We start from the raw sequence: 16,794 nt of genomic DNA on the forward strand, positions 1-16,794 counted from the left end.
TGTCTTCTAAATAGGCTTATATCCGTAATCCTTGTACATTTTCCCTGTTTCTCTATGTCCTGTTTCTGTCCTTTATAATTTCTTTTCCTTTCCCTCTTCCCCTTCTTCTCCTTCCTTCCCTTTTTGACCTCTTCTCTCTCTAATTCTGATTCTCTTTTCTGTAATCCTCTCTTCTGTTTCTTCCTAATGTTGTAATTACTTTTCAAACTGTTCTTTTTTGGGGTTGTTTTTTCAAATCTTATTTTTTTCACTCTCTTTCCCCCCTTTCCTTTCTTTTCCCCACATAGAAATACTTGGTCATTGAAGATGGCTTCTTCTTTGTTCCGCCCTTCTTGTTCTACAGACATTTCTTGTTGTTTCTCATAGTTCAGGATCTCCATTTCTAAAAATTGAAATACGAAGCCAAAAGAACCTCTTCCTTCTTGTGGATCTTCTTTCTGTTTTTTAAGTTCCATTCTCAATTCTTCCAAGAGTGATACCATTTTAAAAACTTTTAAACAACTACCCGATTAATTTTAGTCCTTTAGATCTGATAGCCAAAAATCTAAAAATCACCAAGTAATCAAAATAATCCAAAGCTTTACCTTCTTGCTTCTTTTTTTCCACTTTCTCTTCCTGGGGTTCTCTTATCTTGTTACAAAGTTTCAGTTAAAATGTATCTTCCAGGAATCTTGTTAAAGTTTCACTGTTAATTCCTTTCACTTCCAGGTGGTCTCCTTCGCTTATCCAGATCCCACCCTTTTTCCCCCTTCTTTTAAAAGTTTTTGAGAATCCAGAAATCTTTATTATCCCTTTGACGTTTTATTTTCAGCTTAAATATCTGTTAATGTCAAAGTGGATTTTTGCCAATTTCTTGCTTAAATCTCTTAGTTGTCAATATAGGGAAGAAAAGAAAAAAACCAAATCCTTTCCCTCCCTCTATCATTTGCTGCTTCAAAGTCTTCTTTGGGAACAATGTTGTTCTTTATAATTTAAATTCCAGGGTACCTTATATTGTTGCTTTTTCAGTTTGACCCGGTCAGCCAAAACTTTCTCTTCTTATCTTCCTCCTGCACATTCTTTTCCAGTCGAGTTCTTCTTTGAAGTGGCCATTTCTGACCACCACTGCAACCGCATTCAGGAAAGAGAGTAATGGCCAGCTGGGGAGGAGAGATGCGACTCTCCTCAACTCTACTGGCAATCTCCCCCCTCTTCACCATCTCTATGAGGTGGCTTAGCCCCGAAACCAGCCAGCTCGGGGCACTCCAGCAGCGAGCACAGATCGAAACTGCGCACGATCGCAGATTTCGGTCTGTCACCAAAGCTCAAACCGGAAGCCCGGCAGCCAAGAAAGTTAATGGATGGATCATTGAACAAATCAATCCAGAGTTTTTGCTCAAGGCACAAATGACCAGACTCAAGTTATCCTACTTCAGGAACAGTATGAAAAGGCTCAGCTCTGGAAAAGGCTCCAATGCTCAGAAGAAAAAGAGCACCAAAAGCAAAGTGGATGAGTACATCATTAAGAGACTCAAAAGGACAGGTTAGATATAGATTGTTGGGGAGTAAATCTATCTATGGGGTCAGCACACTGATAAAAATAAATGGTATTACTTGTTTGTAATACACCTTTAGAAAAATCAGTCAGTCATGGATGAAAGACTGTGAAACTATTCATTGAGCTTTATAGGAAATGATGCCATGAGTCTCTCTCTCTCTCTCTCTCTCTCTCTCTCTCTCTCTCACACACACACACACACACACACACAGAGAGAGAGAGAGAAAGAGAGAGAGAGAATCGTGTTTTATAGGAAATGATGCCACAAGTCACAGAGAGAGGGAGGGAGGGAGGGAGGGGAAGAGAGAGAGAATATTACATTATTACTGTGCTGAAAATCGGTCTTGCGGTTTCTTTTCTCTCTCCTGCAAATTTGCTTTTCTTTTTCTCTGGGTGATTGAGGATTTCTGTCAAATCTCTCTTGTTAGCATTTTTGAGCTGACTTTATTGTTGGAGATGGGAGAAGCTGCTGCAGCTGATTTTTTTTCCCCATCATTTTGAAGTCTGCATTTCTGTCTGAAAAAGGAATATCTTTTCTTGGGATTTCAACATAAGTGGGAACCGGATCATAGGATACATTCTCACCACCCTGGATTAAGCAAAATAAGCATCTGCTTAGAGAACCAAGGGAAAGGGGGTGCCACAGAGTTCTTTCGTCTAGTTATTGTTTTATTAATTCTTTCCATATCACCTTCAGCTTCAGTTTTTGCAGTTTTTCCTCCATAACCTTCCCCTTATTTCCTTTATAAACTTTGCAATTTTCCCTATCATTTTCATTTAAAAATTCATGAAAAACTGTTGAAAATTTGCCTTTTTTTCTCTTATCCTGTTCATAAGTAAATAATATTCTTATATAGCTTATTGTTATTTAGTGCTGATCTTTTCTAAGTTTATATTTGATATAGTTGTGTATAGTTCCTTAGGTTGGTCTTAATCTGGCCCCAATTCTCACACAACTGTTGGCAAATTTGTAATTTTAAAAGTACACAGCATTATATCCAGGATAGTTTCTCCAAGGTGTAATTCTCTGGGGGGAAAACCAGAAGAGCTTTCATCAAAGCATTTGAGAACTGATAATGAAAATAAAAGTAAAAAGGGATTTTGCATTGAATTAATTCATTAAAAAAACTTGTCCAGATGAGCTCTTACTTTTCATAGAGAAAAAAAAACTGCCTAGAGAATTACTTAAAATTTATTTATTTCTTTTTTCTTAGATGAGGAAAGGTAAGGGAAAAAGAAAGACAGGGAACTTTAATCAGCCTCCTCCTGAGGAATCCAAATGACCTGTAACTTTAGTCACAGTGGAAATCATCAAATCTCTCACCTGCCATTCACACTGGATCTTTGTAACATAACAGCAAAGGTCTTGGCTTCACTGCAGGCATAGCAGTTCTGGCCCATTAATATAGCTTGAAAGCAAGTAAAAATGGGGCAGGTTCACCATCAAGAGATGGCAGGCAGACTCCCATGAAAGGTAGGCCAGAAACCTAAAGTGGCTACTTGTCATTTCAAAGCGGAAGGAGCTATTTGGAAATTTCACTTTCCTTGGAAATGATAATGCAGCTCATTTGCTCAAGTGGGTAGTATCTGGATCTCATTGCCATTGGGTAGAAAAAAGAAAAATTATTTGAGTTGTGTTTTATATACATATACATATATATTTGTTTTCTGAGGTTTTCGCGGGTATTTGTATGTGGATCTTTGGTTATTCGGTTTTCTCCTGAGTAAAATTAGAAGTATCTAGGTGACATTTCGATGAAGTCTCATTCATCATCTTTAGGCAGTTTTGTGCTTCTTGGAGTAATGTGAGCTTGCAGCTGCTTCTTCCTTTTAACTGCTAGTGGGGTGTGTGCCTTGATTTGGTGGGGGTTTGGCTGTGTTCTGTTTGGCTGGGAGGTGGCTGTGTTCTGATTGGCTGGGAGTGTGTTCAGTTCAGGTGGGCGCTTGGTTGTGCTCAGGTTAGTCTTAGTTGCTGGGGGATTTGAGCTGGTGAGCTGTGATCCTGTTGTTTGGCTTAGCGTTCGTGGTCATGCCACATCTTCATGGTGGGCGTCAGTTCACTTCATGTATGGGTTGGAGGGATTTGAAGCAGGTAGTGATGCAGCTGCGGTACAGCTTCTGGTCCGTGGTTGTGTCTCATCTTCTGTGTGGGTGTGAGTCTGCTTTCTAAATGGAAGTGTGGTGGTAGCATCTTGTGTGGCCCTCATGGATGTGGGTCTGGTGTCATTCTTCATGTTAGGTACTCGTTTGTTAATGAGGGTAGGTTTCCAAATGGCTGTTAGGCAGGAGGTATCATCTCATTTATTCATGCTGTGGGAGCATTTTTCTATCTCTATGGCTTCTCTGATTTTTCTGTTGTTGAAGTGTTCGGTTTTGGCAATAGTTCTGGTATTTTTAAAGTCAATCTCATGTGCTGTGGCTTTGAAGTGTTCGACCAGGGAAGAGGTCGGTTCTTCTTTTTTGATTGAGTTCTTGTGTTCTTCAATGCGTGCACTTATTCTTTGTTAGTTTGTCCGATGTATGTGGTGGGGCAGGCAGTGCAAGATATTCCGTATACTCATTGGTTTTCTAACTCGATTTTGTCTTTAGGGTTTCTTAGGATGGTGAATATTTTTCTGTTTGTGCAGAATGCTGTTTTAATGTTGTGTTTTTGGCGGATCTTGCTGATTTTGTCTGTAGTGCCTTTTATATATGGGAGGAGGGCGTTCTCTTGTTCTCTGTCTTGGATTTTGGTTGGGATTTGTTTTTGGATTAGGTGGGTAATCTTCTTTCTTTGGAATCCATTGGCTGTTAGTATGTTAGTGAGAGTGTGTTGTTTGGTTTTTAGGTGTTGTTTGTCAGCTAAGAATTTTGTTCTGGAGATGAATGTCTTGGCTACAGAATTGATCTGTGCTGGGTGGTGGTGTGAGAGTGCATGTAGATAGCAGTTTGTATGTGTTTTCTTCTGGTAGATGGTGTGTCCTAGGGAGCCATTGGATTTTTTGTATACTAAGACATCTAGGAAGGGAAGTTGATTGTTAGCTTCTGCTTCCATGGTGAATTGTATTTTGGGGTGTAGGCTGTTGAAGTGTGTGAGGAAGTTGTTCAGTTGTACAGTTTTTTTTTCCCATGTGGCCAGATTATGAAGGTGTCATCTACGTATCTGAGCCAGAGTTTGGGTTTGTGATTATATTTTTCTAGAGCTTGTGTTTCAAAGTGTTCCATGTAGAGGTTTGCGATGACAGGTGAGAGGGGTGATCCCATGGGTGCTCCTTCTATTTGTTTGTATTTTTGTCCATTGTAGGTGAAGTATGTATTGGATAGGCAGTGGTTGGTCAGATCTAGGATGTGCTTGCGGGGGGTTGTATTTGTTTTGGATGGCTGTCAAGGCTTCTTTTATAGGCACTTGGGTGAAGAGGGATATGATATTGAAGCTCACTAGTAGGTCGCTGGGTTGTAAGTTTTGTTTCTTTATGATCTTGATGAACTGGAATGAGTTTCTTACGTGTGAGTTGATGGATTCTGCATAGGGCTGTAGTTGTTTGGTGAGAAATTTGGCTAGGTTTTGTAGAGGAACATGAAGAATGACACCAGATCTGCATCCATGAGGGCCACACAAGATGCTACCACCACACTTCCACATAGAAAGCAGACTCACACCGAAACAGAAGATGAGACATGACCACGGACCAGAAGCCATACCGCAGCTGCATCACTACCCGCTTCACCCCTGAAGTGAACTGACGTCCACCATGAAGATGTGGCACGACCACAAATGTGAAGCCAAACAATAGGATCACAGCTCACCACTCAAATCCCCCAGCAACTAAGACTAACCTGAGCACAACCAAGCCCCCAACAGAACACACCCCCAGCCAATCAGAACACAGCCAACCTCCCAGCCAATCAGAACACAGCCAAGCCCCCACCCAATCAAGGCACACACCCCACTAGCAGTTAAAAGGAAGAAGCAGCTGCAAGCTCACATTACTCTGAGAAGCACAAAGCCGAAGACACAAGCCTGAAGATGATGAATGAGACTTCATCGAAACATCGCCTAGATGCTTCCAATTTTACACAGGAGAAAACCCGAATAACCAAAGATCCACATACAAATACCCGCGAGAACCTCAGAAAACATATATATATATATATATGTATATGTAGATATAGATGTAGATGTAGATGTAGATAGATATAGATATAGAGATATAGACATAGACATATATATATATATACACACACACACACACACACACACACACACACATACATACATACATACAAACACACACACACACACACACACACACACACATATGTTCTGTCTCATTTTTCTTCTTTCCCAAAAGATGAAAGAATACAAACTCACACAAACACAGGCAGGCAAGCTGGCACGGACTTCACAGAGTTAATTCTTTGGAACTGATAATATCCTTGGCATTCCAACACCCTATGCCTGCCAAGTCCGAACTTATAACAAATAAAAATCTACTCACAGAAAATTACAAGGCAGTCCACAAAAATCATTCACAAAGAAAATCTGAAGTAAGATTAAACTTTGTCCTGTACAAAGTTCCAGCCGAAAACACACCCACTTTTATCCCTGTGGGGTGTGGCTCAATGACTCAGCTCACTCTCTGACCCTCCCATGCCTCCTACGTTGCTGCTCACTTTTCTCCCTATGACACTGCTTAGGATCAAGCCAACTCTCTTCCTCTTTACTCCCTGTAAGGGGCTGCTCTGATATGCCTTCCTCCTGATAAATCTCAGGCTGTTCCTCTCGGTTGTCTGATGAAACCTGAGGCATTATCAGGGAGGAAGGCATTGCCAGAGAGGAAGGTCCTGTGGAGGAAGGCATTCCCAGTTCCTCCTCCTCATCTTCCAGGTCTCTGACAGCATAGGCTTGGGAATCGGGGCCACAACATACATACATACATACATACATACATACATATAAATAATATTATATATATTATGCCCATCTCATTTTTTCCATTTCTAGGATGTGCTAACAAAAACCCACCCATATATAACATTAAAACCAGGGGTGAAATTCAACCACCTCTGCCCACCTCAGGAGAGATGGTAGGGACAATTTGAATTGGTAAAAAAAATGACCCTGATTGCTACTGGTTGCTATTACTATTATACCAAGTCACGCCAACAGCCACGCCCACAGAGCCCGTAGGGATTTTTTTAAAAATTTCGCCCCTGATTAAAACCCAGTTAAATAGTATTCTGTGATTGGCATCTGAACTGGTGTGTTCATTGAATAAGAGATAAGGATAGTGGTATCTTGGAATCTGGGATTGGTGAGAGAGAACCTGTCTTCCTGCTTCTTTGATTGGGCTCCTCGTTTCTTTTGGCTTAAAGTTGGTTTTCCCAATTGCACACTTAAAGATATTGGAATCTGTTGTAGCTTCAAGCATGGATACTTAGTTCAATGTTAAATCCATGCTTTATTCACTTCCTTGATCCCTTTGGAATGGCTTCTGCTGCCTTAACATCATACTGTGATGCCTTCTGATCAATAGTGGGATTCAAAAAAATTTACTACCGGTTCTGTGGGCATGGCATGGCTTGGTGGGCGTAGCATGGCTTGATGGGTGAGGCAGAGGAAGGTTACTGCAAAATCCCATTCCCTCCGCACCCCACTAACCTGCTTTCCATCTCCGTTCTCCTGTGCAGGGCAACAAAAGAAGACCCAGCCAATCAGCTGGGATTCAAGAGGCAGAAAATAGATGGGGGTGGGGCCAGTCAGAGGTGGCATTTGCCAGTTCTCCGAACTACTCAAAATTTCCGCTACCGGTTCTCCAGAACTGGTCAGAATTTCCTGAATAGCACCTCTGCCTCTGATGGTAATGTAATGGTTGTATTTTCCCCAACTTCCCTGTGAATACCAGCCTCACAGGACAACTTGATACATCAACCAGCCAGTTGAGGTATTAAAGTTCATGTGAAATTAACTTGAAATTAACCTGGAACTGAATTGATAGCAATGTTTGTGCATGTTGTCTTCTTTCAAAGAAAGTCTCCTTTAGGTTGAGTTCCATTTCTGGTGATTTTATTATTTAGGTTTTTTTTTAATTTGTTATGTTCCCCCCCCCTTCCAGCAGATTCCAGTGGCTTAAAAAAACACAAACTGAAAAATATAAAACAACACAGATAAACAATATGAAAACAACCACAATAAAAATAAGAAACCACAACAAGTGTTTCACAAACACATTAACCCAGAGCCAGGCCTTAAGGGTTTTCTGTAACTCTGGGAAAGTGTCTGTGGGTATATATGTATACCTATTCCAGAGAGCAAGGTCTGTGACTGAGAAGGCCAAATCACCTGAGGGCCAGTTGAAGAATAATGGATGGAAATTGACCAAGAGAGATTCAACCTGGAAATAAGGAGAAATTTTATGACAGCGAGAGCTGTTTTGTTTGAGCAATGAGAGGCTGAACCAGAGCATGAGTGCAACAATACTTTATTTTACAATAAAGGGCTGACCGTGCTTGCCAAGCCTGGAACTGGCTCGCAGCAATCAGCAGCCAGTTGGACCCCGCAGCCTGCTTTTATAGCTGGCTGCTGGGGAGAGCCAACCAATGGGAATGGGGGAATAACGCCCACGTAAAGTGAGTGGACCTGAGTGAGAACTCCTTGAGTCCTCAGGACATAACACCCCTTCCCCCAGATGCGAACATGCATAGTCCTTGAGGTAGACGGGGGTTTGTGTTGGCGCCGGAACGGCGCAACTCGGGAACATTGTCTGTCTGTTCGGTACCAGTCTGTGATGGTCGAGCCGGCATAGTGTCGCCAACACTCTCTCTGGACTGGGCATCCTCGGGAACCACCGGGTTGGTTACTGGGGTCGAGCTCTCGTGGGTTGGATCAGGCTGGTCAACTCTCTGGGCGCTGTTGTCCGAGTTTGGGCTGACCGGAACGACTGCTGGTGCAGACTGGTCGCTGGGTACGATGTGGCTGGGCGGCGGATGAGGCGGTTCCCCTTCGACTGGAGACTCTGGATTCTTGTTGGCAAGGGTGCTGAGGCGCCTTCTAAGCTGGTCTATATGTCTCCTCCAGACGCGACCATCCTCCAGCCTGACTCTATACGATCTCGGCCCGGTGATGGCGATGACCTCGCCTGGAATCCACAGTGGGTCCCCAGCGAAATTCCTTGCGAATATCGGCTCCTGTAACAAAAAATGTCTAACCCCGAAGTAGAAGCGAGGGGAGAGTCAGGGCAGTATTGTGGGTGCAATCTGTCCAATACAGTCCTCAGGCGCCGGCCCATCAGAAGTTCCGCTGGGGACTTATTGGTGACTGCACAGGGGTTGAGTGCTGGCTCATCAGGAACCGTGCGAGTTTGTGGTGCCAGTCATCCCTGCCAAACCTAGCGAGGGCCTCTTTGGTGGTCCTGACGGCCCTTTCAGCCAACCCATTACTGGCAGGGTGAAATGGGGCTGTGAAAATGTGGCGAATGCCCAGGTTGGCAGCAAAACGGCTGAATTCTACTGATGCGAACTGTGGGCCATTATCGGAGACAATGGAGTCGGGTAGTCCATGTGTAACACAGGCGCGTTAACACGTTGGTGATTGCTAGTGTGGTGGTCGTGGATAGCTGTGCCACGTCTATCCATTTGGAATAAGCGTCCACGACCACTAGGAACATCTTTCCATGCACGGGCCTGCCAGATCGATATGGATTCTAGACCAAGGGCGTTGGCGCTCTCCCATCTGGTAGGGGTGGCGATGGGGGAGCAGGACGGGATTCCTGGCAAATGCTGCAGGAACTTACCCAATTGACAATGTCCTCGTCTAGACCCGCCACCACACGTAGCTGCGTGCTAATGCCTTCATTCTCACAATGCCGGGTGTCCCTCGTGCAACGCCTCCAGGACTCGGGTACGCAGCGAGGTCGGAATGACCACCGAGTGCCCCACAGTAGACAACCCTGCAAACTGGACAGCTCCTGCATGCGAGTCTTAAAGGGTGCGAATTTGTTATCAACGTTGCCTCCCGGCCACCCCCTCCTCACCCAGTCGAGCACCTGGGCGAGCGCTTGGTCTGCCTTGGTTTTAGCGGCGATGTCAAGGGCGGTGATGGGCAGGTCCAACTGGGTGATTTCGAAAATGGCGTTGACAGGAGCTGGGTCTTCAGCCGGAGCGGGTAAGGGGCAGCGACTGAGAGCGTCGGCGTGGGATAGAGTTTTGCCTGGGCGGTGAATAAGTTTGTATGAGTAGGCGCTAGGAAAAGTGTCCACCTTGTCATTCTAGGGGAAAGGACTTGAGGTGTCTGTTTGTCGCCGCCAGTAGGCCCAGGAGGGGCTTATGGTCGGTGACCAGTTCGAAGAAATGGCCGAAAAGGAATTCGTGAAACTTTTTCACGGCTGCAACAGCTGCTAGGGCTTCCTTGTCTATTTGGCTGTAATTTCGCTCCGTGGCCGAGAGCGTCCTGGAGAAAAAGGCGATGGGGGCCTCGGCGCCATTGGGGAGTCTGTGACTAAGGACCGCCCCAATTCCAAAAGGGGATGCGTCTGCTGCCAGTACTAAAGGAAGGTTGGGGTCGAATTGGATGAGCACTGCCTCTGACGTAAGTAGTGATTTGACGGCGTTAAACGCCTGGTCTTCTTTGTGCCCCCAGTGCCACGGTGACTTTTTGTCTAGTAATCTGTGTAGGGGTTCGGCTACTGAGGCTTTATGGGGCAAGAAGGATGCATAAAAGTTCAGCAGCCCTAAGAAAGCTTGTAGCTCCGTTTTGGAGGTTGGTGTGGGAGCTTCGTGGATTGCTCTAACCTTGGACTCCAGGGGGTGAATGCCAGAGGCGTCAATTTTATAACCCAGAAAGTCCACCTGTCTAGTGGCAATGGCGCATTTTTCTTTTTTTTAACTTGAGGCCATGCTGTCTGAACCTAACACTGCTCGCACTCTCTGGAAGAGTTGGGGTCTGTCCCTGGCCGAGACCAAGATGTCGTCAAGTAGGGTACTACACCAGGGAGGCCCTGTAAAATCCGCTCCATGAGGGATTGAAAAATACCCGGGGCAACACTTACGCCAAATTGGAGACGCTTGCATCGGAAGGCACCCCTGTGAGTGACGATGGTCTGAAGTTCCGCTGTTTGGTTATCAACAGGGAACTGCTGATATGCTTGAGACATGTCCAATTTAGCAAAAATACTGCCCGGCTCGAATGTGTGCAATAAGTGCTGAATGACGGGCACAGGGTAGGCGCTAACTTGTAAATATTTATTGATTGTTGTCTTGTAGTCCGAGCAAATTCTCAGGCTACCATCTTTTTTAAGGGGTGTGACGATGGGCGTCTCCCACTTGGCGAAATCTGTTGGCTCAATGACCCCTTGTTTTAGTAGTTTATCCAATTCAGCGTCTAGTTTTGGTCGAATAGCAAATGGAACTCTACGTGGTTTTAATCTGATTGGGACTGCCTGGGGTCAACGGTGAACGAGATGGGGTTCCATTATAACACCCCAGCTCCTCGCTGAACACATCTGCGTAGTCAGTGAATAAGGAGTCAGTGTCTGAGGTTGAGACAGCATGGACTCCTGTTAACCCTAGGCCGAGGTGGGGAAACCAATCAAGCCCCAATAAGGTGGGTAGATTGCCGTTAACTACCACTAGAGGTAGGTGGCCTTTAAAAGCTCTAAAACTGACAAAGAACTTGCCTCTGCCGATCACGGGAATGGCCTTCCCCTGGTAGTCCTTCAGACCGAACTGGTATCTCTGAAGCCGGGTAGTAGATAGGCTGGGGTGGAGTCTCTTGAGGGTGTTCCACGAGATTATTGAGAGCGCTGACCCTGTGTCAACCTCCATGTGGCACGGTTTACCTTCTAGGAAACGGAGAGAGAAATTTTACTAACAGCGTGGCAAGTACGCCTGGCAAGGCGGTGCGTGCGACAGTTTAATACTTGCCTCTGTGGTCCCGCGTGCGAGGACGGGGTCTGTGTGCAGCGCTTTGGGGGCTTGGCAGACTCTCGCGATGTGCCCCTCTTATGGCAGTTGTTGCAAGTGGCTCCTTTAAACTTGCAGGTGGCCCTTTGATGCGATCCCCCACAGGCTAGGCACAATGTGATGTGCTTGGGTGGACCGGTGTATTCTTGTTTGGCCCCTACCTGCGACCGTCTGTCGTTGGCGAGGCGGTGGACGTCGTTTTCATCGTTGTGGGTTTCCTCCGCTTCCACCTCTTCGGAATGGACTGGGAACGATGCTAGCTTGGCACTTGGGCCCTGAATTTCGTGGCTGAGTTCGTTGCTAGCTCGGCTGCTAGGGCCTCCTCGACCGCTTGCGCGAGGTTGAGGTCTTTTTGCTAGCAGGCGCCTCTGTAGGTTGAGATCCTTGACCCCACAAACTAATTGATCGAGGAGCATGTCCTCCAAGTATGTTCCAAACCCGCAGTGCAGGGCTGCTGTTCTGAGGGCGGCCATATATTGGTTGATGGTCTCCTTACTTGATTGCTTCCTCATACGGAACGTGAACCTCCTGGCGATTTGTGAAGGCCTGGGAGCGTAGTGGTTAGTGAGGATCTCAAGCAACTCGGACCACGGAACGTTTTTCAATTCTCTCGGCGCTACGAGTGCTGCGGCGGTATCGTAAACGGTGGCTCCGCAGTAGATTAGGAAATAGGATTTTTCCGATGCTCTCCGCATCCGCCAAGCCGACCGCATCGATGTAATGATTGAAGCGGTTCTTATACTGACTCCCACTTCTCTTCGTCTGGTTTAAACGCCGGGAATACTGGGTTGGAACTCATGGTGCTGGAACGGCTGGGCTACCTGCGGAAAAATCTCTCTGGGACTACGGGCGCCGTGAGTGATATCAGCTCTGGAGAGGTTTTTGCTACCCTCTCTTTCTCTCTCTGGGTTACCACGTTGGCTGCTAGCCGTTGGAGGTGTCTTGATTCGCGCCAAAAGTGGGCGCTAGTGACTTCCTACAGCGCTGTGCTGTGTCTCCTACTGGCTCGAAATTCAAATGACACCCGTTTGAATTTCGCGCCAAATCTGAGCGGCTGCGGCTCGCAGCGCTTCACTTTCCCTGCAGCGGGGCTAACAAGCGGCTACAGACGCTTCTAACTTTGAATCAGACCGCTTTCTCTGGCTGCGGATCAGCGTTTGCTCTTTTGATCGCCGTATTGTTGGCTGACCGCTCTCTCTGGCTGCGGATCAGCGTTTCCTTGTCGCCAGCCGATCGCTCTCTCTGGGCTGCGGATCGGTGGCTAGTGACTCAGCGGTTGCAAGGTGCTTCTGGTAGCCATCCCATCCTCGTCGCCAGTGTTTTGTTTGAGCAATGAGAGGCTGAACCAGAGCATGAGTGCAACAATACTTTATTTTACAATAAAGGGCTGACCGTGCTTGCCAAGCCTGGAACTGGCTCGCAGCAATCAGCAGCCAGTTGGACCCCGCAGCCTGCTTTTATAGCTGGCTGCTGGGGAGAGCCAACCAATGGGAATGGGGGAATAACGCCCACGTAAAGTGAGTGGACCTGAGTGAGAACTCCTTGAGTCCTCAGGACATAACAAGAGCAATCAAGCAACGGAACAGCTTGCTTTCGCAAGTTGTGGGAGCTTCATCACTGGAAGCTTCAAGAAGAGACCGGACTGCCACCTGTCAAGAATGGTGTAGGGTCTCCTGCTTGGGTGGGAGATTGAACTACATGACCTACAAGGTCCCTTCCAACTCTGTTTATCTGTTAAGGCATGGTTCTTTAGTCCCACAGGATTCCAATATTAATATCGTCGGCGTTTAATACAGGGAACCTGGAGCATACTCACTCTGCCGGAACATACTCAGCGGGAAGAGACAACTGGAAATAGATGCTCCCTTGGATACTCAAACCCACCCACCCCCACATGCCCCTGTGCATTTCTCTTCTTTACCCTCTCAGCTGATTGGCACTGCAGGCCTCAGCTGGTGTGTGAAAAGCTGTGCATGTGTGTTAGGTGCGCGTGCATGATCACCAAACCAGTAGTGGAACAGATATAGGATACCACTACTGGACCAAATGTAACTTTTAAATGGTTTTCAGCTCTAATCTTTTGAGGTGAAATGATTAACTCAGGAGTTTATTTTCAGTGCAAAATTAGTCAGATATGAGGGAATCAGGGTAGGAGGAGGTGTATGTTTGCTGTGTCCCCTTTTGTTCACCCACCCCCTCATTCTTTTCTCTTGCAGACCCACCTGCTGTTGAACCAACATTCCTTGAGATTCGACAAGGCCAAGGCCGAAGTGTGACCATGAGCTGCCGGGTGCTGAGGGCTTATCCAACTCGGGTTTTGACCTTTGAGTGGCGATTGGGCAGCAAGCTTCTTCGGACAGGAAGATTTGATGCTCAAGACTCCACAGAGTATATAATCAGGAGCCTATCAAGGGACAGTTATGGAAATTACAGTTGCAACATCATCAACGAGGCAGGGGCTGGCCGCTGCAGTTTTCTTGTGTCAGGTATGTGTTGGTGTTGGTGTTGACACCATATAGAACAGTGATGGCAAACCTTTTTGTTGTGGTGGTGCTGAAAGCGCTGGCATCCACAATCCACAATGTGCCCTGCCCCCCCGCACATGCTTGTGCAACATCCCCACCCCACCCCTTACCTGCACTGCACATGCACATGCCTCCCAGCTGATTTTCAGCCCGTTTGAGACTGTTTTTGGCCTCCCGGAAGCTCGAGGGAAGCCTCTGAAGCCTCGGGAGGCTGAAAATGGGCCCGTTTCAGCACTTCTGGTATTTCTGGAAGACCCATTTTCAGCCTCCCAAGGCTGCAGAGGCTTCCCTCAAGCCTCTGAAAGGGTAAAAACGGCCTTCCCCAGGCTCCAGAGGCCCTCCAGAGGCTGAAAACAGGCACTTCTGGTATTTCCAGAAGGCCCATTTTTCACCCTCCCAAGGCTACAGATGCTTCCCTCAAGCCTCTGGGAGGGTGAAATTGGGCTGAAAATCAGCTTAGAGGTGCGCACATGCACAGTGCAAGTAAGTTTGGATGGGGCTTATGTGCTCACACAAATGGTTCTGCGTGCCACCTGTGGCATGTGTGCCATGGGTTTGCCATCAGGGATATAGAAGTTGAGATGCATGAAGTCCATGCATCTCAATTTGCATGAGGTGAATTGTGGTAATGCTACCACTGGGATGCATGAGGTCCATGTATTATTCTGTAGTCAAGCAGTGGTGTCACATATGTGTGTGTGTTTATGGAAAGAGAAGGAAAAAAGAATAAAATAAAGCTTTCTCTGTATAAAACTATTGTAGGTTTGCTGTGATTGTAAATCCCTGCAAGATCTCCATTTCTGGAGACCAAAGTTACTATTACTATCAAAGCATTAAAACATTTGGCATTTCTTTTAATAGCATCCTTGTGTTTAGCAGTCCAGTTTAAATTCATGCAATACATTTTATCCAAAACAGTTAAAAACTATTAATAACTGCATTTGCAGAACTAATGTTGTACACGCTCGGTTGGTTTTCATCTTTTTGTGTGCATGATTTAGCATGTTATGTGCGCCCATCACATTTTACTGATTTATTGAATGGTTGATTAATTTGATTATACATCATCCCGTCAATGTTGACTCTTAATGATTCACATATATAAACTTCTTTCAGGGTGATTTGATCCTTCTGATCTCCCAATAGTGCACTGAGTGCTGCAATAATTAAGCCCATCCATCCTGACGCCAGTTGTCTTCTCCTTCCCTTTCCTTCCATCTCACCAGCTAGAGTTTTGTATAATGTGTCCAAAATAATGATAATTTGAGAATGGTCACATGTGTTTTGTGTGAAAACTCTCAAAAACCTTTATTAGAAAGGGGGGGAAAAGGTTAATTCAAACTGAATATAGTAGATGACTCCACGCCACCTGTTCCCTTTAAAAAAGGGTGACTGATATTTTCATGTTTTTCTAAAAAGAGCAATAAATGCATATCACTCTTGGCTGGAGCCAATTTGGCTCCTCTATTCAAATACAGTTATTATTATGAACAAGGAAGATAATTCACTAATCTATAACATAAATATGACTGCTATTCTTCCTCCTCTGCTTCCTTCTTTGTCCACTTTATGTATTTATTATTCTGTGCACCATCTGCTAATAGATCCTTTGGGGTCAGTTTAACTGTTTTAAACAATCATTCCCTTGTGACAAAGTTTATAGCTGTTGTCCTTGATAGTATGATCCATGAAGATTTCAGTTCGTCTGTCTCCTCTATATTTTGATCATCTATTATTAAGGAATTGAAATGAAGATTAATTTCAGTTTTCTGTTTGATGGTGTGTAAAACTTGAGTGCACTAAATTAGCACTTAAGGATAACTTCAAGAGCAGCAACATAATCTACCATCTATTTCATCCTATTTTCAACACACATATCAATTTATTTGGAATACCTTCATTTCTGGGGTTTGTTGCTCCAATGACATTTTACTTTACTTCTTTCAGTGCAATGCAGATTCAAAAATTCAAACATATTCTATTAACCTCTTTCTCCAATTAAGTGTCCTTGATTTTATTCTAGCAAAACTTTTTATGTTATCTTCTCTTAGTTAAAATATTGATATAGCTATAGAACATGCTTAAAGTCTTACCCTATGCACAAATATTCCCAAAAGTAAATTTTGGAATTGTCAAATCTTCACTATTTGGAATTCAAAGATTACTTCCATGCTGTTTCCTGGGGTTTGTGCTCATGAGCCCAGTCAGATTTTTACTTCTATAACAGCTATGATTCCTTCACAGCTTAAAACTAAGCATTCAGTTACCAAATTTAATACAACCAAGAAGAGCACCTCAAGGCTATATATTTAGCTTCTGTTTGAACATTGTCCAGGTTTCCAATACTGCAAATATTCTGATATATATTTTCATCAGTTTATGTTTCTCTCATCCAAACAGAAGCATCAGATGGTGCTAATCTTGTTTCAACAGCTACCCTATACTATTTCCATCTTCTATATTTCATCCATGATGGTGAACTACTTCGTAACATGATAATAAAGAAGGGAACGTTGGTCTCATGTTTGCATATGAAGACACATCTTATCCTGTTACATTTTTTACAATAAAATACCTTATTTCAGTTCTTATACCTGAGAGCCATGTAGGCACCGTGGTTAGCATGCAGTATTATAGGCTAATTCTGCTGACTACCAGCAGTTTGATTCTCACTGGTTCAAAGTTGACTCATCCTTCCAAAGTTGCTAATATGGGGATCCAGATTATTGGGGGCAATATGCTGACTCTGTAAACTGCTTAGCTCTCTGTAAAGCATTATAAAGCAGTATATAA

The 16,794-nt window shown here is 44.9% G+C and overlaps 1 protein-coding gene across 3 annotated transcripts in view; it reads left to right on the forward strand.

The window, feature by feature from the left end:
• MDGA2 (MAM domain containing glycosylphosphatidylinositol anchor 2) overlaps positions 1-16,794 on the forward strand; it is a 568,076-nt gene that overhangs the window by 427,084 nt on the left and 124,198 nt on the right. For all 3 annotated transcript variants that reach the window (XM_087922505.1, XM_087922503.1, XM_087922504.1), the window contains exon 9: positions 13,693-13,962. In XM_087922505.1, coding sequence (XP_087778631.1) covers positions 13,693-13,962 — 270 coding nt within the window. The remainder of the gene's footprint in view (positions 1-13,692; positions 13,963-16,794) is intronic.

This window comes from Pseudonaja textilis, chromosome 1, assembly GCF_049901715.1.
Source record: "Pseudonaja textilis isolate UNSWEBS1 chromosome 1, rPseTex1.2, whole genome shotgun sequence".
Classification (NCBI taxonomy): Eukaryota; Metazoa; Chordata; class Lepidosauria; order Squamata; family Elapidae; genus Pseudonaja; species Pseudonaja textilis.